General features: G+C 34.3%; 1 protein-coding gene and 1 non-coding gene across 6 annotated transcripts in view; both read right to left on the bottom strand.

Moving 5' to 3' along the window:
* Positions 1 to 206: 206 nt before the first annotated feature.
* PRPF39 (pre-mRNA processing factor 39) overlaps positions 207 to 23,125 on the bottom strand; it is a 36,728-nt gene continuing 13,809 nt past the window's right edge. Inside the window, exons 1-14 of one of the 5 annotated variants that reach the window (XM_045450884.1) lie at positions 17,532 to 17,644; positions 17,278 to 17,346; positions 17,012 to 17,174; positions 16,765 to 16,883; positions 11,710 to 11,877; positions 9,521 to 9,686; positions 8,957 to 9,064; positions 6,989 to 7,153; positions 6,548 to 6,674; positions 5,872 to 6,140; positions 4,878 to 5,062; positions 1,885 to 1,959; positions 1,269 to 1,389; positions 207 to 947 (exon numbers count right to left, since the gene is read on the bottom strand). In XM_045450884.1, coding sequence (XP_045306840.1) covers positions 891 to 947; positions 1,269 to 1,389; positions 1,885 to 1,959; positions 4,878 to 5,062; positions 5,872 to 6,140; positions 6,548 to 6,674; positions 6,989 to 7,153; positions 8,957 to 9,064; positions 9,521 to 9,686; positions 11,710 to 11,877; positions 16,765 to 16,883; positions 17,012 to 17,098 — 1,647 coding nt within the window. In that variant the 5' untranslated portion in view covers positions 17,099 to 17,174; positions 17,278 to 17,346; positions 17,532 to 17,644 and the 3' untranslated portion in view covers positions 207 to 890. Of the gene's footprint in view, positions 948 to 1,268; positions 1,390 to 1,884; positions 1,960 to 4,877; positions 5,063 to 5,871; positions 6,141 to 6,547; positions 6,675 to 6,988; positions 7,154 to 8,956; positions 9,065 to 9,520; positions 9,687 to 11,709; positions 11,878 to 16,764; positions 16,884 to 17,011; positions 17,658 to 18,128; positions 18,476 to 23,125 lie in introns of those variants that run through there. The other 4 variants (XM_045450881.1, XM_045450883.1, XM_045450885.1 and 1 more) reach the window with 4 other exon arrangements.
* Positions 5,704 to 5,789, bottom strand: LOC123584730. Its single transcript, XR_006705676.1, has one exon. It is a non-coding gene; the product is annotated as a small nucleolar RNA SNORD127 (small nucleolar RNA).

The following is a 23,125-nucleotide window of genomic DNA, read 5'->3' as shown; positions in this document are numbered from 1 at the left end:
AGACAGATTTTCCAGAGGCACACTCCTCTTTAAATAAATATTCCTGTATAGTGAGAAGACAAGCAGAGAAACGGAGCAAAAAGCTATAAATGGTGTGATTTTAGCTAAATTCAAGAAAAGTATACTTGAAAACCAATGGTCCACTAATAATGATAAAGTTAATATTGTTAGGTGAACCTGCCCCCAAATAAATTCATAACAATTAGTTAAGGAGTCTTAAGTTTTATTACAAAAATGAAGATGATCAGTTTGATCAAAATGAAAGCTTGCTCACAAGTTTTACATGAATATTCTAAATACAAAGTCTCCTGAAACAACATACTTTTGATATGATTTTCATTTTTTAAAAGGGATGCAAACACTCCATTTTTTCATTTATAATCTCTATCCCAAGACATAGTATTTAATAGTGTATCTTTTCTGCAGTTAAATCCAAATTCACAAGGATAATTGAAACAGACAAAACCTTGTCATTAAAGGTTAAAAATCCATTTTTTTTTTTTTACAGAGGAGGTAAATCCTTAATAACCAGCCCTTATATATTTTCAGTATCTTGAACTACACTGACATGATTTCCAGTCAGTTTTTTCCTACCCCTTAAGGCTACAAAGGATTTCTGTTGCAAATCCATTGCAAAAGAATTCTAGACCACTTAATGCAAAAAATCAAAAAAATAGTTCTCCAATAAAAAGTAAATTTTATAAATGGTAGGAAATAGTATCTGTGGTAAGCTACTAAGTGACATTTTCCCCTATTACTAAACAAATCATGTTACACAGAAAACAGGAAGACAAGTTATCAAATACAACAAGCTTATGCTATGTTTACATCCCTCATTAAAAAAAAATAATTTCATACTTTTAATACATTCCATCTGATATATTTTCCCATCAGGTTGGAGGGGGAGGGTAATACTGTCCATAATTCCACGGATTCTGATAATTGTACTGAAAGGAAAAAGCACATGTTAGCATGCTAAAACTGGCTCGGTTCCATTTATGAAAGTATAATTAAAGCATATACATTTAAGAAACCAGGCATGTGTTCAGTGCTAAAATTCCAAGACTTAACCACAAAAGACAATTTATTATACAGTCTGGAATAGAAGTAGTTGTTATAAAAAAAAAAAAAAAAAAAAAGACTATCCTAATTTATTTTTAATTTTATTATTAAATTATTCTAATTATTAAATAAAAAATTATTAAATTATTTTTATTTTCATTTTCGAATAACATCTACAAGCAAAAAATTCAATTACGTGAACTCACTTGATACCAGGCACTATAATTATATGCCGCTTGATTTGCCTGTAAATCACCATCAATCATCTGTGTAGATGATGAAGTTGTGTCTTCGGTGTGAGCTTTCTTTTCCTCTGGTTCTTCTGACCTAAATACAAGGGAAAAAACTTTAAATTCCCACAGTAAGTACTTTTAAAACAAATGTATGCATGTTTACATTTGTACCTGTGTACATCTGTTTTAGTAAAGTTCTCAACTACTCAAGTTTTGTACAGTTTTTTTCAAATCTTGAATGTAAAGTAAATTGCCACAACTTGAAGGCAACATTTAAAAGTACGTATCTTTAGGGGCGCTGAGCGTCCGACTTCAACTCAGGTCATGATTTACAGTTCAGTTTGTGTATTTGAACCCTGGGTTCAGCTCTGTGCTAACAGAGCAGAGCCTGGAGCCTGCTTCAGATTCTGTTTCCCTCCCTCTCTCTCTGCCCCTCTCCTACTCACGCAAGCTCTCCCCCCCCCCACCCGCCCCCTAAACAATAAACATTAAAAAAATTTTTTTTAATATTTATCTTTAAAGGCATTTTAGCAATGAAATGTCTTTTTTTTTAAGCATCACGAATCATTCTGAGCAAGAAGTTACATACCCATTTTCTGCTTTCCTTTTTAAAGAATCCTGTTCTTTTAGGAGTGTTTGATGTTCATCATAAGCATTCAGAAGCCTGAGAGGGAAGGAAAAATAACATCCTATGGAATATACAAAAGCCAAACTGTTAAAGTTTTAAAGTTTGGACTTACTTTCACTTGGTAACAAAAATATGTTGCAATGAACATAATTTTTTTTTTTTTTTAATGAACCTGCAAGCAAACCTCCTCCCAGCCACCTTTTCCAATTTATTTCCTCTTGGGAAACCACTGCTCTACACTTTCCTTCTCAGTCCATGTGATTCAAATGGGGCTTCAGGGATTCAGAACTGGCCAACCACAGCACTATATACCCCTGACCAATAATTGGTTTAGAGTGAACATTTGACCCAAACCAAGACGTTTAATAACTCCCAGGATTTTTGAGCTACTAGAAAAGTGCCTGTTCTCACTACTACAGTTGACTGAGCTGATGGGATATTGGTCAAGAGCTACCTTTTATTATCATTTCTAACACACGGGGAGAGCCTGCCTAAAAAGTTATTGTACAACAGAGACAGTGGCCTTGAGGATGTGTTTTTGTCCAGTGCAAAGAAGTCCTGAACATTCTGTAATTTCTACATTTTTGAAATCTAACCATGCTTATTAAAGACACTTGACACCAATTAGGATCAAGTGTATTTAAACTTTGACCATGTGATAAACTGAATTAGAACTAATATAAAAGTACAATATAATTTTTATCACTGATGAAGATTTTTTTAATAAAAAAATTCCGACATAATACGCGTATTAAGTCTCACCTGGAACTCAAAACTTCAAAAACAATGTCACTTGAAGCCAAACTGACAGAAAAATCCTAAAGATTCTGTTTTCCTTTTACATTTTCTGAAATATTTTTTTAAAAACAAAGATGGCCTTATTTTTTAAAGTAATCATTAACCCTAACACAGATAGTTAACATTTCTGTAGAAATGACCTTGATAATTTACATGCATATACAACATCCCTGAGCAATCTGCATATATACACATCCAGTGATAACAACAAATAACTCTGGCCCCAAAATGTTCAAGAGGCTATGAAATTGTTAATCCTAGTGCTCTGGTTGTTCCTCAACACCAAGCACTTTAAATGGACTAATTTCCTTAAGGCTTAAGGAATCCACTTATGGATTAGGTGGTAAGAGACTCAATCTATACATGAGAAAATCTGAAAAGTGAGGAATACACAAATAGTAAGTGACACAGCTAGGATTTAAGCATATATTTAGCTGAATTAAACATCAATTCATGAGTACTAAGGGGGGGCACTTGTGGTGGCCACTGGGTGTTGTATGTAAGTGATAAATCACTGAATTCAACTCCTGAAACCAATACTGCACTGTATGTTGGCTAACTAAAATTATAAAGAAATAAAAAATCAGTTCTTACCAATACATACTACCTAAATTCCTAAGTTTCTAATTTCTAAGTTCATCTATTTTTCAGTCAAACCCTTTTTAAATTTCAACTACAACAATCTTAGACCTGATATCCAGACCCTCTATAATTTTATTTGCAAGGACCTGTTATCTTTGTGTTAAGCCTCAGATTTGTCCACATATTACTGCCAATTTCAAATATGTCATTTAATCCCAGTCAAAATTCTTAATAGCTTCCTACTGTCAATCATGGCACTGCGTGTGCTCTGAACCAAGCACAGCACAATCAACATCACACCTTCTACTTCAAAAATCCTCCCATCAAGCAGATGTTACTTTCACATGAACTTTAACTTTCTTCCACAATTTTATTCTTTCCTTACCAGAATCCCATAGTACCCAAATGAAGCCCCATCTCCTCTATGAAGGATGACAAATCCATTCTGATCCATAGAAAGCACAGCCTTCTTAACAGTTCTGTGCCACCTCATATACTTACCTATTTCCTCTGATTAAACCATCCAACTAGACTAGAAGCTAGAATTACATATCCCATTTCTTTTGTGCACTTTCTTCAGTGCAAAACAAACAGAAGACACTAAATATACAGCACAGGTGGTTAGCAGCATAGACTTTGAAGCAAGTTCTAATCCCAGTTGCACAATGTAATAATAGCTAACTGACCTTGGAAAAACTTCCTAATCTCTTTAAGCCTCTCTTCATCTATTAAAAGAACAACAGTAGCAACAAAAAAATAAGAACAGTACCTACAGCCTCATTAGACTGTTAGGTATTTTACATTAGACAATTCATGGAAAACATTTACTATGATGTAAAGCACATATATACAACTGTATTAAAATTTAACTTCTGTTAAATGTTTTTTAATTTTACTCAACCATCAAAAATGTATACACACATACATAAACAAATAATCCTCATTTTATCAACAGCTGTTTCAATAGAAATCACCCTAAATTAGGGTAATTAGAGAAGGGACATGCCTTATAAGAACTGTGATAGTTTCCTACTACAATCAGTTAAGAATGGAACAGCAGCAATGCTCTAATCAATACTTCTGCTCTTCTATTTTGTAAATATAAGTTTCAAACTTGTCCTTTTCCCAAATCCCCTAGAGTAAACCCTTCCACCACCCTCAACTTTCAGCTTTTTACAATGCATGAAATGAGGCCACTAGGCATCATCTGTGCAACCATACTGTTTCCTCCAATCAGAGATAAAATGGCATCCCTATTCTAGATTAACCACATCCACCTTTTGTGGTGTATATACTGTTTCTGTGTTTCAAGGTTCAATCCTTGACCCATTTACTTTTTCAAAGGATTTGCTGTTTCTTTCCTTCTCAATGTTTACATTACAATGCCAAAATTTTGAAAACAATTTGAAGGAAAGACAAACCATATATCCTGTTACACATACACATTTGCAAAACTGAATTTACCCCCATATATATGAGGAAAAAGAAATATGTTAACTTCTACTTATCATTAAACTCATACAAAATTATTAATGCTCATTTATTATTCAAATAATATATAATTAAGATCTTACTTATTAACATCTGAACCAAAATCTTCAAGAAACTCCACTTTTCTCTGAGAAAATGTAATTCTCATTTTAATAGGTAATGAACCATGTATAGCTTTGTCAAAACAATTTAGGATATTTTCTTCATTTTGTTTGAGGTCACCACTATATTCCATTTCAAGTAAATTGAGGTATAACTTTGTATTCTCCTGTGTAAAAAGCAGTATCAATTAATAATATTTCTAAAATGTTTTGATTAGAACACAGATATTTAAAATGTCTTAATTTTTATGTCTAAATTTGAAAAATATTGAAAGTCCTTAAAATGTAACTCAAGTTAAATATTTTCAGCATACACATAACAGGTGAAAAAACTAATTAGCATACTGATAAGTAATGACATCATCCTGGTATCTCCCCAACTATTAAAATTATTAAATGCCAATAAGTTAAGACCCTGTATCTTATCTTAGGTTTACTGTGGCTTGACCTACCATGACAAATATAAAACATTAAAAAATGGTTTCCACAGTTCCACAGACATGTCATTAGCTTAAAATCTAAAAAGTAAGAAATTTCCTATACACTGCCTTTTGCCAACCGATATGTAAAATGAAATACTTTAAAAAAGAATCTCACTGTTACAGTTGCTAAAACGTAGACATCTGCCATGTTTTTGTTTATAAAGTACTCTCCCAGGTCCTCTACTTAAAACTATCAGTAAATTTGTTGTGAAATTTCTAAATGTGAGGGAAATACAAAGTGTCACAATGTCTGCAACACTTTTTAACCCAATAATCTTAATTTTCTCAACCTTTTAATACATAATAACTTAAACAATTGTTAAAGATGGCAACATCAGTTTAGAGGGACTGTTGTCTTCATTTAGTAATAAAATATATTACATACAGACCAAATCTTTCATCATAGTTGCCAAGATGGGAAAGAAAAAAAACAAAAACGACCATTTATTTATTTATTTTTTTTATGGAAGATATTCTAAAATACAAATACATACTTTGTCTCTTTCGATTGCTTCCAAAAGCACCTTTCTTGATTTCGGAAGGTTTTTTTGTATTTTGAAAAGATGTCGGGCTAGTTTGATAGCGTAAAACGATGATTCATTATTTGATTTAGCATTCTTAATGGCATCCTGAAGCAAATGTTCAGCTTCTTCCATATTTCCATGCCGTCGTTCTAAACTTACTCTTCTCAATCGAACCATTGCCAATCCTAGAACACATTCTTCAAATGTTCTCAAGATATTCCTGGCTTCATTAATATTACCTAGAAATGTTAATTAAATGTTTATGCTTTCATTTAAACTTCTGAAATATCCTTTATGCCAGGTATTGGCAAATAACAGTCCACAGGCTAAATCTAGCCCTCTGCCTGGTTGTTTTTTTTCATTGAAAATAACCGTGCTCATTTGTTTATCTATGGTCTACAGATGCTTTTGGGTGGGCTACAATGGCAGGGTTGTCAGGAAAGAGACCATATGGCCTTCAAAGCCTAAAATATTCACTATCTGGCCTTTAATAGAAAAAAAGTTTACCCCCTGAAGGAAGAAAAGCAAAAACAAAAAACAAGACTGACCTCTGCTCTATACCATCCCTCAAGACTCAATTCCTAGAACTTTATCTTGAAGTTAACTTAAAATCCCAAAAATATCAACTGAATTTCCTCATTCTTACCCTGCTGTTCCTCAAAAGCTGCCCAAAGCATATGCACCATGGGTTTCTTTGGGAGATGAATAGTGCAAGCTCTGCTGAAGACATGCCTCACTCCTTCAATGCTATGGTTTTCCATGTACTTGGCATACTACGTACAGAAACAGAGGAAATACTGAATAATTTACAGTTGAACAAGCCATTAAATATGTGACAGAACGATAAAATTCTATTTTTAAACCCATTCAGCACCTTTATTGAACCACTAGACTAGTTTCTGTAAGGAAGGACGAAGAGAGGCAACGAGGTTGGCATATGCAGCAGTCAAATCTGGTTGCAAGCAGACCATCTCCTAATGCAACAGATATAGTTATATGAACAACATTCAACAGAAGTACAAAAAAGGTTAGTCACTAGATCAATGTTTATAATATGTTCAAGTTTCAGAGCATATAATTTTCTTACCTTAATCCAAAACTCCTCATAGAGGGCACATGATATGACACATCTTTCAAAGAGAACCACAACTCGTTCGTGAGTCCCGTTTTCTATTTCAAATTCTAAGTATTCTTTCCAGTTTTTTAGTTGTGCCTTCTCCAATGGTTTCACATGAAAATAAGGTCTTTTAATCTGTAACAAAAGTATAACAGGAAAAAAAAGTAGGACATTGCAACGAAAGTAAACCAATACCAACACCAGAAAACACTAGACTATAGGAACAATACAAACTATCTAAACTATGTACATAATTAATGATGGTGAACCAAGAAAATTTTCATCACCATATTTCATGATAAAAAAATACAACTAAAACCCCTTAGATTTCTTAGGCTTTAAAAATTGAAGAAACAGAATGTATTCTCTATTTAGTCATTTTAATGGCACTACATAATTTTTTTTATTTTCAGCAAATTTATTTCTTTATTGAGTAATTTAAAATTGAACAATTATGCTACATAACAGAAAGCAGATCAGTAGGTAACTGGGGATAGGAGTGGAATACAGGTTACTGAATGAAATGGGGCCAAGGGAACTTTCTGGGATGACAGACTAGTTCTATGTCCTAATTGCTGTAGTGTGCCATACCATAATGTACATATACATGCCAAAACTGAATTTACTAGCCAGTCACACAAAACCAAATACTGTATGATTCCACTCTCATATGAAAGGCCAGAATAGGGAAATCTATAGAAACATCGAGGAGATTAGTGGTACCTTAGGGCTAGAGCAGGCAGGTGAGGTAGTAGAGGGGTGACAGCTAAAAAGCAAGGTTTGTTTTGTTTTTTTAATGTGCATGTGCACACGAGCAGGAGAGGGGCAGAGAGAGGAAGAGAGAATCCCAAGCAGACTCCATGCTGTTAGCAGAGAGCCCGATGTGGTGCTCTCTCTCACAAACCAGGAGATCATGACCTGAGCCAAAATCAAGAGTTGGATGCTGGGGCACCTGGATGGCTCAGTTGGTTGAGCGACCAACTTCGGCTCAGGTCATGATCTCGCAGTTTGTGAGTTCGAGCTCCGCGTCAGGCTCTGTGCTGACAGCTCAGAGCCTGAAGCCTGCTTCGGATTCTGTCTTCCCCTCTCTCTGCCCTCCTCTGCTCATGCTCTGTGTGTGTCTCTGTCTCCCTCAATAATAAATAAACGTCTTAACAAAAAAAAAAAAAAAAAAAAAAGGGGCGCCTGGGTGGTTCAGTCGGTTGAGTGTCCGACTTCAGCTCAGGTCATGATCTCACAGTCTCTGAGTTCGAGCCCCACATCGGGCTCTGTGCTGACAGACAGCTCAGAGCCTGGAGCCTGTTTCGGATTCTGTGTCTCCCTCTCTCTCTGACCCTCCCCCATTCACACTCTGTCTCTCTCTGTCTCAAAAATAAATAAAATCATTAAAAAAAAAAAAAAAAAAAAGGTCGGATGCTTAAGCAACTCAGTGACCCAGGCGCCCCAAGGGTAAGGAATTTGTGAGGTGATGAAAATGTTCCAAAATGCACTATGGTGATTGCTGTATGTATCTGTGAATACACTAAGAACTACTGAATTATACACTTTAAATGGGTAAACTATATGGTAAGTGAATTATATCTCAATAAAGCTATTTCAAAAACAAAAATAATTAGAATCTGTGGGGGGAAAACCTTCATTTTACTACACATCTAAAATGGGTGTATTCTGTAATACGTAAAGTATGAACTCAAACTTGATTCTAAAAACAACTATAATAAAATGGTTCAGAGTAAGCATATCTTGCAAATCAAATAAATCTGAATTCATTCTATAAGATTCTAAAATTAATAACAGAAAACTGATAATGGTAGAGATAAGTGGGACAAATGTCTTATTACTTAAATAAACAAAATAGTAAAGACATTACTCAAAACGGAAAAATACATTATTCCTATTTTTATATTTTGAAGCCTATTACAAAACAAAAACACTTACACCTTCTTCAAATGTCCACCTTTTACTAACTTCATGCTCATTATAATTAAACATTTCTTGATGAATTTCAATGATTCTATGTCTCATGTTTTCTATTTCTGTAATTAGCTTGGGAAGAAAAAGAAAAAATTTAAATCACACAAGTTAGATAATGAAATTTTTTAATATTACTGCTTACATTTAAGTATTATTCACACCTACTTTAATCTTATAATTGTGATAAGTTTTAAGCTGTTATCAATTATGTGTAAAGTACAATTAACAATACTAAAAGTTAGTTAAAAATCTCCTTAAAAAAACCCATTTTCTCATGTGTATGTATTTAAAAGGGGCTAGTAAGTCACAACACAGGCAAAATGCCCCTTCTAAGCTATTTCCAGGTGTCTCATAGTAAAATAGATTCTCTACGTTAAATCTGTAAACTACACCATAGCTAAAGAATTCCCACTTGCCTCAATCAGAAATTAATTTTATATGAGCTACAAGTGATACAACACATGAAGTAAAGGGATATAAAGTCTAGTTTCTCATGCATTAAAGGATTTTTTCCCTAAGTTTAGTTACCTTGGCTGGATCTGTTATGTCTTCAATTCCCGATGGTAGATCATCACCAGGAGGACCATCATCACCACTATGTCCATTTACAGAAGCTAATTCCCTTCGCAGCTGAATAAACTGTTCACCAGTTAACAGATCTCTAGGCAAGTTATTCTGTACATGTTCTTTAAATCTAAAAGAAGCCAATGAAAATAAATGCTCTATATGCGAAGTGTAATTTTAGATCCCATTTTCAATTACTACTACACATTACTCTTCCAAAAAATTCTGATTTAAAACCAAACCCTTTCCTTGTCTATAGTGAAAGCTACCACTTGATTAAATGGTCTACAGACAACTTAATTTTCTTCATGCCTTGGCAATGGAATGGAAAAAGCATGGAGAGGCAGAAATCCAAATCCTAGTTCTGTCCATTATTAGTTATTTGACTTATGGGAAGTTTTCCCTTATTTATGTCTTGGCTTTCTCATCTGTAAAATGGCACAATGCTATTTTGCAAAGTTTTCTTTCTTTCTTTCTGCAAAATTACCTTAAAATGAAATAACTGGGGCGCCTGGGTGGTGCAGTCGGTTAAGCGTCCGACTTCAGCCAGGTCACGATCTCACGGTCCGTGAGTTCGAGCCCCGCGTCGGGCTCTGTGCAATATTTGTAATGCAATCCACTAATGTCTATTATAAGCATCTATACGTTTTTAAAAATCTAGTGGGATATTCATTTAATAACAAAAAAAAAGATGCGGAGGAAACTATACCAAGAACTTTGGAGCCACACTGTCTAGGTTCCAAACAGCTTCCAACATGGCTTCATGTGAGGATTAAATTAACTATATGGGATTCAGAACAGCATCTCGTACATGGCAAATGGTATATAACAAGTGTTTCCTAATTTATCTTTCTTACCAACAATAAAGTTCTTACTGTCACAGACTTTGTATCTATACTATAGATCCTAGAAAAATTGGCATGTGAAAAGGCACCCTCTTGTTCTCATAAGGATTTTTAAAAACTTTGTGTTCACTCATTCTTTCAAACATTCATCAAGCATTTGCATATGGGAAGTCTTGTGTTAATAATGTCTTTTAGCAAGTTTCTGCCTAGAAACCTGTGCATCTCCTATACTCCATAAAAAAACAAAGACAGTATATTCAGATCTACATCATTCCTATTCCTAAACTGGATCAGCATAACTTCTGTCTTTAGCAAACTGATCCATGGTACTTTTCAGATGCTTCATTAAGTCTTCTATTTTCAGTAAAGAAAAATTTAGAAAATCCTTCAAAAAGTACCTAACTTACAGGCTTTAACACAATACTACTTATAAAAATTGTAACAAACTATAGAAAATATGGTAGCTAAAAAAGCAAGTATTTATCAACATAGTATATACTTACAACACATACTTTCTTGTTCAGAAAGTCCATATCAGTGGGACACTTTGAGTACATCAGAAAACAGAATGTGGAAATCGTATCACACAGAATTAGTTGTTTTAACAGTACTCATAAAAATGAAATGATACCAGTCAGGACAAATTCATAGTGGAAAATTTAAATGAAATTATTTTTGATTTTGATTTTGATTTTTGATTTTGATTTTGATATAAACAGATCTAGATTTACTACATAAATAATAGATCTTTCAGTTTTGAACATAAGGTATTATATGAATCACAAAAATGTACCTTTAGTACATCATTGTCTTTTTTTAACTTTTTTTTCTTAAGTAATCTCTACACCCAAAGTGGGGCTCAAACTTAAAACCCTGAGATCGAGTCATATGCTCCACTGACTAAGCCAACCAAGGCATCCTAAGTAAATCATTAAGTTCTAAATAAGCATCTTTATGTGCCATGTACACTGTTAATTTAGTACCACAAAAAATAATTAAAATTTGATTCTATTTTCTCATTCTTCACCACTCTGAAATATCTTAGGAGTCCCATTATTCTTCATCTATAAAAGGGGTATAGAGAAACTTCTGTTTAAAAAATGGTTAAAATTCCTAAACATTTCATAAGGTATGTGGAAAAATATCAAAATTCAAAAGTGTGTAAATTGTGATTATCAAGCAAGAAACTTTATTCCTGTTTGTATCTAAAAGAATCTTACATGACATTTCAAGAGAATTACAATCCTCAATATTAAGAATTACCTGATTAATCATAATATATCTTAATGATCGGACTTTTCCACCCACCTCTGAAAATGATGACTGTACAGCTGTGTTGGAATACCAAGAATGCGATCATATATAGCTGTAACTTCTCTCAGGTTTCCCTGTTCATTTTCCCAGTTTATATACATTTCCCATAGTCTGTCAGATCGGAAATCTGTTCCTGCAGCTAAAACAGCATGCTCGAAAGTTCTGAAAAATTAAATTACTTCTAAGTTATCTTTCCAAGATAAAATCACTTTTAAAATATTATTTCTACACCCTGCAATATATACAGATATCAAATCCTTAAGTTGTACGCCAAAAACTATTATGTCAATTATACCTCAATTTCAAAAAATTTTTAAAAATTAAAACATTATTTCTAAATTCCAGAAGATTATGCTAAATTCAAAATTATATTCAACTGCTTCTCATATAAGCAGGGAGCAAAAAGCAGAAGGAATAACGCAAGTATACAATAACTAATTATTAAAAAAGAGTAAGGAAACAAAAAGGGAATATATGTATGTTTATAGAATTTTATCTTATACAGGGGCGCCTGGGTGGCGCAGTCGGTTAAGCGTCCGACTTCAGCCAGGTCACGATCTCGCGGTCCGTGGGTTCGAGCCCCGCATCAGGCTCTGGGCTGATGGCTCAGAGCCTGGAGCCTGTTTCCGATTCTGTGTCTCCCTCTCTCTCTGCCCCTCCCCTGTTCATGCTCTGTCTCTCTCTGTCCCAAAAATAAATAAAAAAACGTTGAAAAAAAAAATTTTTTTTTAAATAAAAAAAAAGAATTTTATCTTATACAGAATTATAATGCAAACATACACACTGCAAACATATAGAGTGTCAATGCAGACACTTAAATATTTGTTAAACTTGAAATGTTGAATAGATACATTTAGGGCAGAAGACAGAAACTAATTTTATCTCAATTTAAGGAATAATTTTCTGGAAAAATAACTCCAAGAAGGGACCCAACTGCCTTGTAACGGAATGAGAAGTAGACATATATTTTAAAACTTTCAAAAGTCTCTCCTGCTACGTCTCCAGCTAACTAAAAAATAACTAAAAAACAAACAAAAAAAACACATGTATTTTTAAACTACCTAACTCATTTCAAAGAGATTTTTGTAAGCAATTTTAATCACTGGATTTGACATCCCGATGGGATAAAACTTTTAGATACACATTTTCAAAATAAGTATCTTATAATCAACAGGGGTTTTTAACAGTATAAAAGTACCCTGACTAGATTAACCTACAACTTTAATACAATCCCAAAGCTCTAACAAATTTTGAGTGGGTCAGGTAAAACAAATTCTAACAGTGAGCTAACATACAAAAAGGGCAATGCAGTGGCATTTTCCTGAAAGACATCAAAAGAAATTAGGAAGCTATAGTAATTAAAAGTATGGCACTAGCCAGGTAACATAAAAATGGATCACAAAATAGTTTCAAGAAAACAAAATAGATCAATGTACATGTGAAAGATTAGTATATGATAAAGAAGTTATTTTAAACCAACACAGAAAAGCCTGACAAAATAAAAGGTTAATTTGTGTCTTAAAAAAGATACAAATTTAAATGCTAGATGAATAAATGGTAACAAAAAACTATTAAGAAATTAGAAGAAAACACCAGATTTATATATTCTTGACAAGATAGGCACAAAACTCAGACACCAACAAAAGATTAAAGACTGAGCCACATTAAGAAAAAAATGATAAAAAGACATGATAAAGAAACATCCTAAACAAACTTTAAAGAATGTGTTATGTGCTAAAACTGGAGGGAATATGTTAATATAGGTAATAAAGGAATGAGTGTGTATGTGTGTGCGTGCACATGTGTATGTTTATATCTAACCTTTTTAAGACAGTAAAACACATGTTACTGCCCCTGCAGAATCCCAAAATGATTCAGGAAATTAACACACCAGACACTAAGAAAAGTTGGGGAGCTGGGAGAGGAAGTATGATAAGAAGGTAATGAACTAAAGACAGGATGTTACAAGAAGATTTGTTTAATGAATGGTAAGAAACCTTAAACCCTCTTCTTTTCTGCCCAGCTATGGGATTTCAGGAGCTAGGTATACATTCTCCAAGCAGATCAGATGATCCTTAAATGAGAAACCACCTGACACAGGAGTAAGATATAAGAATACCAACACTGGGATTCCCCCAACAAAAACCTGAGTGGCCACTTGATCATGCTACTGTGAAGCTTGCCAGGCCAACTAATAGCCCACAAATAAGACCCACAGAGCTTACATTCCCTTTATTAAAATCACATCTTTAACATGAACAGAAATCCAGATATCACACAAGTCAGAGACAAAAACAAGTAAATAGAAACACTTTAGAAGAAACAGTGCTGGGAGTAGAGGAAAACATCAACATTTCTTAATACCTTTTAAAAAATAATAAAAATACATTAACCCACATAACAAGAATAGGAGACTATAAGAACAGGAACAATGAGGGACACGTGGGTGGCTCAGTCAGTTAAGCAACCGACTCTTGATTTTGGTTCAGGTCATGATCTCATGCCTCATGGGATTGAGCATGTCAGCATGGGGCCTGCTTGAGATTCTCTCTCCTTCTTTCTCTGTACCTCCTCTGCTCGCATACACACGCTGTCTCACAAAAATAAACTTAAAAAAAAACAAACAGAACAATGAACAAGAAAGATTCTTGGACATTAAAAAACTGATGGCAGATATTAAAAATCCAATACAAGGGTCACAGAAATATCTCAAAAAGTCAAACAAAATCTGACATGAAAAAAAGTAAAACATAAGAAAATTAAATGACTAAAACAAGATCCAATGTCCAACAACTAAAACAGGGAAAAACATAGAAAGGAAATTGGCAACACAAAAATAAATACAATACTAATAATTTTGTTTTATTTTAATTTTATTAAATACACTCTACACCCAACATGTAGCTTAAACTCACAACCCCAAGATCAAGAGTTGCATGTTCTATGGACTAAGCCAGCCAGGTACCCTAATAATAACATTTCTCAGAACAGAAAGACATGAGCACCCTAGATTGAAAAGACCCACTAAGTAAAACACAATGAATTAGAAAAAGAAAACCCACGCCAAAGCATATCATTAGAAAACTGTATTTTGGGGGCGCCTGGGTGGCTCAGTTGGTTAAGCATCTGACTCTTGACTTCATGAGATCAAGCCCATGTCTGTGCTAGTAGCACAGAGCCTGCTTGGGATTCTCTCTCTTCCTCTCTCTCTGCCCCTCCCCTGCTCACACTCTCTCAAAATAAGTAAATAAACAAAGATCTACTCTTTAAACAAAAAAACAAACAAAACTGCATTTTTATCAAAGATAAATCATTTTATAAGCTTCCATGAGGAAAAACAAGTCATATAAAGGGAATCCAGAAGAGCATTATCATACTTCTGAATAACAACACCAGAAGCAATATGAGAATGGAGAGATGCCTTCAAAGCCCTAAGGAAAAATTACTTCCAACTCGAAGTTCTATACCCCATTGGACCATCAACTAAGTGTTTCAGGCATACAAAATCTTAATTTTTTTCATCCCAAGCATCCTTTATCAAGAAGTTACACTCCTCTAAAGGCACACATCAATCAAGAAAAAGTAGCATCTAATAAACTCTCAAAAATAGAGCCTGAAACCCAGGAAAGAAGTAAAGACATATGCTAGAATTAGGAGAAGAAGGAAATTCCAAAATAACTGCTGTACGATAGATAGAAACAGAGACTAATCCAGACTACAGAAAAGAAGGTTCCAAGAGGAATACTCCGCCAAGAGGAAGGGTAAAAAATGGAATTTCTATATTTCTGAGTATAAATGTTAACAGTTTTCAGATTAAGTAGAATAACACTAGATATATACACTTTTTTAGTTTCAAAAAATGACTTAAAGCATTCGTACATCGTGGAAAGTCTGTATTAGTACTGACTACTGAAATTAGCTGTTGGGAGGGAGTGGGAAATTTTAAATGTTCAAAGAAAAACTAAGCAAATGGGAAAAAAGAGGGAGATGTAAGAAAGGGTAATTAACTCCAAGAAAAATAAAAGGCTTTGAAACCTATCCATTGTGGAAAATAAGTAAAGGGAAAACAGAGTATACATTAGCTAAAGTTCTCCTCTACCATCACAGAATCTTAAGAACTGAAGAGACAGAAAAGAGCAGTAAAGAATTGCTATTATAAACATGTGGGAAAATGTCAGAAAAAAACAGCTAAAATAGTTCAACAGGGGTTTAACACTTAAGCAGTTTAACACTGACTTTTTAAACTATATGCAAATACTTTGATAAAAAAAGAAAACACATTTTAAAATGCTTATAATAAGTAAGAAAAAGACAATCCAAAAGTAAAATGAGCAAATGATACGAACAGGCAATGAGTAAATGGCTTATACGAGTATATGAAAAAAACAACAAACTAGGATGAACAATCTAGAGATACACAAACTAAAATAACGAGCTACCACTGGAAGTGGCATGGACAGCTTTGGGAAATAAGACTACTCATGTATACTGTGGGAATTTAAAAATGATACCACTTTTGAAATAACACTTGATAAAACTTAGCCCTGGATTCTCTTTGACAGAAGTTCCATTTCTAGCATGCTCTACATAAATAATGACTTTGTACAGACATGTTTACTACAGCACTGATTATTTCCTATGAATAAGGATTTGGTCAAATAAAAGACAGTACCTTTGACACTACAAAATACTTATGCAATGGTTAAAAAAATACAGTAGGGAGAGATTCCAAAGCATTCTGTTATATTTTTTAAAAAATCATATATGTACAAAATGCACACATGTATGTACATCTATGTATGTATTAAAGAACACACAATTTATAAACCACAAAAGAAATGGGACTGGGGGCATAAGGAACAGAGGTGTCAAATGAAGGAGGATATTTTTATTTGCAATTTTTATATTCATGACATGTATCATTTTTTTAAATAGTGAAAAAAAAATACATGTTAAACATTCAGTTTACCATTCATAAGTAGTTCTATTATCAACATCAGAATACTTATTCCTACTTTGAATACATTTGAATATCAATGTTTCCCATACCCTCTTATTGTGCTGTTTGTCTCAGGATCACCAGGGTCCAATGTTTCTTTTAAGAAGTTTATATAATGTATCCATAGGTCAACACTAAGAGGTATTGCCTGAAGCCCCCGCCGATACACCTAAGAAGAAAACAACAAACTGTACTTCAAATATTTAATTATTTCTTAACAGAGAGGCAACACTGTGTTATCCGGTGAACCTTAGAAATACTAATTACTGGAATTTTGTTTAAATAATCTACCATTACCATTTGGGTGGAGGTTGGATAGAACATGGCAATGTTCTGATCCCCACGTGCAGAGTCTTGATCTTCAAAGCGCAGCAGTCCCTGCATTCTGACCGGGTTGTGTGGGCAGGCTTTGGGTTACAGACCATAGGGCACAGACCCATTAGAGCATCAATGACAGCGTCTGACCAAAAATGCAATAAGACGTAGCAAATGTGACTAGCAAACCAACTATATTGTTTGGAAAATGAGAAATAAATGTAAGTGAGAGAAAAGCCCTGCCCTACTTGTTAAGCTGCAGTGTAATACAGAGGCTTGCACTGCAAAGCTTGACAAACTGTAGAGGTTTAACGCACCTGCCAACAAAGAGAGAAAATATTAGCTACAAATGCCACAAGAGTGACAAATGCAAATAAAATACCCTATAAAATTGTTTGACCATAAATCGTAGGTACTGCCAGCCAAAAAAAAAAGTCTTTGTTTTGTTATTATTTGGCTTACAGTACCTAATGGAGACAATTTTATTCAGTAATGTACGCACCTCATCTGATTGTTTAATGTTGTCATGCCGCTTTTCAAGGTCTGCATACTTTTTCCAGTAACCATAGCAATACGGATAGTGTATGAAAAATTTGTCAAACGCTTTCCTGGCAGCCATCAAGTGATTCTGATGAAAATAAAACAAGGTGTTTAAAAACCTTGGAGGTTCTGTCAGAAAATATTTATTATTTCTTCCAAATGTAATATCTCAAAATAAATGACAGGTTTAAAAACCACACACACAACATCTCTTTTTCCTGCATATACAATCTTAATCCTTTGAAACGAAAGCACACAATTCTGTTGAATAGCAAGGTATTCAAAGGTAACCTTTTAATTCAGTGATTCTACACGTGCATGCATGCACACACACACCAATTTTTAAAATTGTTAGACTTTGACTCTATTAATATTGTGTTTCCATAACATACAAATGCTATGAAAGTTATCCTTTGAAGCCAAAAAATGTACATATCTAATGTTATTCAACTTAATCTGAAAATTATAAAAGATGCAACTTTAATTACAAAACAATAAAGCCTCATCAGGTATTACTTGATTAACCTGTCCCTCTAGTCCCATTTAAATAGTTACTAACCTCCTGTTCTACATACTGAAGCAAATATACCCAGCCTGTAAAATCCTGAGGATTGTTTTCTACAGTTTTCCAGAATTTTTCATATTCAGGAGGGAAATTTGCTTCCGTTTCTGTCACTGGGAGGTCCACAACATTTGTTATTTCATTTTCTTCTGTAGATGTATTCACATTAGGAGATCCATCAGGGGACTGTTCCATTTCCGTAACATTCATAATCTCAGTACTGAAATCAGCAGACTGTTCTACCACTACCTCTGAACTGTTGCCTGTGCTGCCATTAGTAGAATTTCTGTACTCTTCCATGTGAGAATTTTGCATAGTTGCTTATTTTGTCTTCAGTTAATGATCTGTGGAAACACAAAGAGGAACATCTTCCAAATGTTTATTTGTCATCATCGAAATCACCTTTTAAAAGCCACAGTTACTAAAGCAATAGTAATTTACTTACTAAAGCAATATAGTAATTTCATTCTGATCTCTCCTGTAAGTTATTATTAGCAAGTTTATTAGTTTCTGTATTTAAATTTTTTTAAGTTTATTTATTTATTTTGAGAGAGACAGAGCTAGCGCTAGTGGAGGAAGGGCAGAGAGAAAGAGAGAGGAAGAGAGAATCTCAAGCAGGCTCCCAGCTGCCGGCGCAGAGTCCAATGTGGGGCTTGAAACCGTGAGATCATGACCTGAGCTGAAACAAAGAGTCAGATGCTTAAATGAGTGACCCAGGTGCCCTATTAGTTTCCGTACATATAAAAAAATAAAAAATTAAATAAAAAATTAATGTTTATCTATTTTTGAGAAAGAATGCAAGTAGGTGAGGGGCAGAGAGAGAGGGAAACACAGGATCTGAAGCAGGCTCCAGGCTAGTTTCTATATTATAAATGAATTTCTATAACATCTAAATTTCCCCAAAATTTGCTATTTTATTGCTGGGTGCTTGAGTAAAAATGAAGTAAAGATGGATTTAATTCATTCTTCAATAACTTAGTGTTATGCCTGCTCCCTCAAGAAATAATCATATCTAGAATTCAATGTTTCCTAGCTAGCTAAAAATAAAAAACCCAATGTCTAAATTTATCTTGCTATTAATCCTGGAAAACCAAAATATCTTTAATATTTGTTCTGTAGGATAAAAATAAAATTAACAAAACATATTCTGGTCTTGGATATAAATGTTTCAGAGAGAGGTTCATTACTTAGCTGAGGATAAAGTTTTAGAAAGGAGAAAGAAAACATACATACTTATAAATTTTAAAACTGCTAGCAACTAGGTTTAACTTTTTAAATTTATTTTGAGAGAGAGAAAGCACGCACACGAACATGCACAAGAGCAGGGGAGGAGCACAGTGAGAGGTAGAAAGAGAGAATCTCAAGCAGACTTCATGCTGTCAGAGCAAAGCCCGACACAAGACTCAATCCCACAAAGTATGAGATCATAACTTGAGCTGAAACCAAGAATCAGATGCTTAACCAGCTGAGCTACCCAGGTACCCTTAGGTTTGATTTTATTACAGAAGATACAAAATAAGATTTTAAAAAATTAAAGTGATTTTTTAATGAATAAAGTTATTAAAAATACATTTATGAAAGTTTGACAATCTGGATAGCAACTGCATAAAGTCTTTTAAATTAAATCATCTCAGGGGTGGCTGGGTGTATCAGTTAAGCATCCAACTTTTGATTTCAGCTCAGATCATGATCTCATGTTTTGTGATATCCAGCCCTGCATGGGTTCCATGCTGAGAAATGGAGCCTGATTGGGATTCTCTCTCCCCCATCTGTCTGTACCTCCCGTGCTCATGCTCTACCCCCCATAAATAAACATTTTTGAAATATAATAAATTAATCATCTCATTAAGAGCACAAAATAGTAAGAGATTATTCTTTTATCCTATAAAATTTTTTTAATGTTTATTTTGAGAGAAAGAAAAGGAAAGAGAGAGCTTACATGCACAAGCGAGTTGGGGAGGGGCGCAGAGAGAATCCCAAAGCAGGCTCCAAACTCTGCGCCGAGGCTGACGCAGGGGCATCTCACGACCTGAGTCAGTATCAAAAGTCAGACCCATAACCAACTGAGCGACCCAGTCACCCCTATCCTATAAAATATTAACACAATAGATTTTAACAGCTGGCTTCATCCCTTTCACTAACAGTTTAAATAGAAACTGAATCATTGAATCATAAAACGTGTCTTATTTATTAAAGTGAGGGATTATTCTCAAAAGTAAACAGACCATAAAACTGATTTACTCTTAAAATATGCTCAGAATACACAATTACTTAATATAGTACAATTAAAAAGATGACTAAGACTCTAAGTAATTCAAAAAAAGAAAGTGACCAATAAACATGAAAGCATCATATCTTTACTAATAAGGATGTAAATTAAAATGAGATATTAAATTGGCAACAATTAGAAAGACATCTCTTGGGTGGACAGTCAAGTAAAATGTACCAAATGGAAATTGTGTGTATTTCATGTTATAGAAATAATCACACAAAAACATTTGTTCAAAAGCATTCATTACAACACTGTGTAACAGCAACCAGAGAAGGAAGTACTAACAGAATTGCTTTAGTAAGTGGCATATTTATACAAAATAATAATTAAAAAGGAAATACATACATTTGTATTGATACAGAAAGATGTTCACTATGTATATACTATATATATGAAAACACAGAGACACACAGGTATTTATACCAAATAAAATGAAACACAATAAAAATATTTGATATTAACACCTGTTCTCCCTATATAACTGGGCTGATGATTACTTCTTTTGGCTTATCTGCAATAATTTGGCTCAAGTGAAGGAAAAAAGGAGGCGTTTTGTTTCGTTCTAAGAAAAGCCAGCTATGCATGCCAATGGCTGCCTGGCTGCCTTTTTTTTTTAATGTCTACTTTAAAAAGCTGGGTTTCCCGGGGGTGCCTGGGTAGCTCAGTCGGTCGGTTAAGGCACAACTTCGGCTCAGGTCATGATCTCAGGGTTTGTGGAATTCAAGCCCCGCACTGGGCTCTCTGCCGTGAGCGCAGAGCCCACTTAGGATCCTCTATTTCTCTGTCTGCTCCTCCCCAGTTCATGTGCACACATACATACACACACTCTCTCTCTCTCAAAAATAAATAAACATTTAAAATGAAATCTTAAAAAAAACAACTGAGTTTCCTTACAGTCTATACAGAAATTCTCAAATGCAGCTCCACTCAATAGTCACCTAGTAGGCCATTTTTTTTAAATACAGATTCCTTGGTCCCAACTCCAATGATTCTGAGATGTAGACTCAGCCCCAGAAAGTTGTACTTCTACCAAGTTCTCTAAGTAACTCAGAAGAACAGAAACTTACTCATGGGTAAACTCTGAACAATGGAACCACTGGATCAAAGAATACGTGTATATTAAATCTGAGAAGATGCTGACATTTCACCTCTAGAAAAATTGCATTAGCCATGTGGCAAGACACTGTTAGTTGCCTAATCCAATATCCCCTCTCACCATCTTCCTAATAAAACACTGTTCTTTGTCGAAGTAGCAATATACCTAATCCCATATAAGGAAGGAATCATGAGACTGAAAAAGACATCTGCTACAGAGCCCTGGGAAAGATTCTGCTTTTCTGATTAAATGGAACAGTCACAAATAGTGTAGGTTCTACCAATTTCTTCTCACCTTGAACATTATCATATCTAAAACAACCTATGTCCGTGAAGCAGTCAGTTAGGGGTTGGCCAGGAAAATTAAGAGAGCCAGCCCTGGGGCACCTGCTGGCCCAGTAGGAAGAGCGTGCAACTCTTAGTTTGAGCCCCACATTGGGTGTAGAGATTACTTAAATAAACATTTTTTTTAAAACATGCCAAGGGCACCGGGGTGGCTCAGTCAGTTAGGTGTCCAGCTCTTGATTTTTGGCTCAGGTTATGATCTCATGGTTCAGAGTATTGAGCCCCACGTCAGGCTCTGTGCTGATAGTGTGGATTCTCTCCCTTCCTCTCTCTCTGCCCCTCCTCTGCTCTCTCTCTCTCTCAAAATAAAGATTTTAATTTAAAAAAAACTTCAAATGCCAGCCCTAACATCATCAAGCTACTAATAACACAATGTCAACTTCACACAGTACGAGAAACTAAGTCCCTATTAGTTTAAACTACTATCAATAGACAGGTTTTCTATTATTTGCAGACAAATGAAGTCCTAATTTCTATTACTTACAGACAAATGAAGTCCCACTAACAATGCATTAGAATGGCCATTTCTCCATTTCCCCTTGTCAGCAGTAAGTACCATAAAACTTAATTTTTGTTTATCTGATTAAAAAAAATAGTAGTACCTCATTGTGATTTGCATTTAACTATGAAAAAGCCAAATTTCTATTTTTTTCTTTTTTTCTTAAATGCCTTTTCAGAACCTATATTCACATTTTCTATTGCATTACTAATTTTTATTCTTATTGGCTTATATAAGTTCTTTGTAAACTAAGGAAATATGATCTTCATTGTAAAACATTTTCTGTGAGTTTGCCTTCTTACTAGCTTATGTGTATAGGTCAATTGTCAAACAGATATGAAAGCCAAACTTTAATACATGTTTAAAACATTATTTAAAAATACAGTATGAAGCAAATTTTTTCCCAACCAAGAAATTTAACATATTAAATCAGGAGACTTTTTGACGCTGAATGCCACTGGAAGAATTAACTATAATCAGCTAAATCTAAGGAATGTTAAAAAAGAAGTGGGAAGGGATGGGAAGAGTAGAGAGAAGAAAAAAATAAAAAAAGATGAGGGGGAAATCAGAAGGAAACAAAAAGTTTTTAATGCCTGATGTATATCCAGTACTATATTACATTGCTGGTAGAGCATACCTAAGTATAACATAAAGTTCTTATCAATTCAGTGGGAGAGAGATCAAAAAACCAGGCAAAACAGAGAATTTCAAATGAAACAAAGTTTAGAGAAATCAACTGAAAATTACAGCCATCTAGAAGAGCCTCATGAAATACAGATCGTG

This window comes from Leopardus geoffroyi, chromosome B3, assembly GCF_018350155.1.
Source record: "Leopardus geoffroyi isolate Oge1 chromosome B3, O.geoffroyi_Oge1_pat1.0, whole genome shotgun sequence".
Lineage (NCBI taxonomy): Eukaryota > Metazoa > Chordata > Mammalia > Carnivora > Felidae > Leopardus > Leopardus geoffroyi.
The sequence above is the reverse complement of the archived record's forward strand: the minus strand, read 5'-3'. Positions and strand labels throughout refer to the sequence as shown.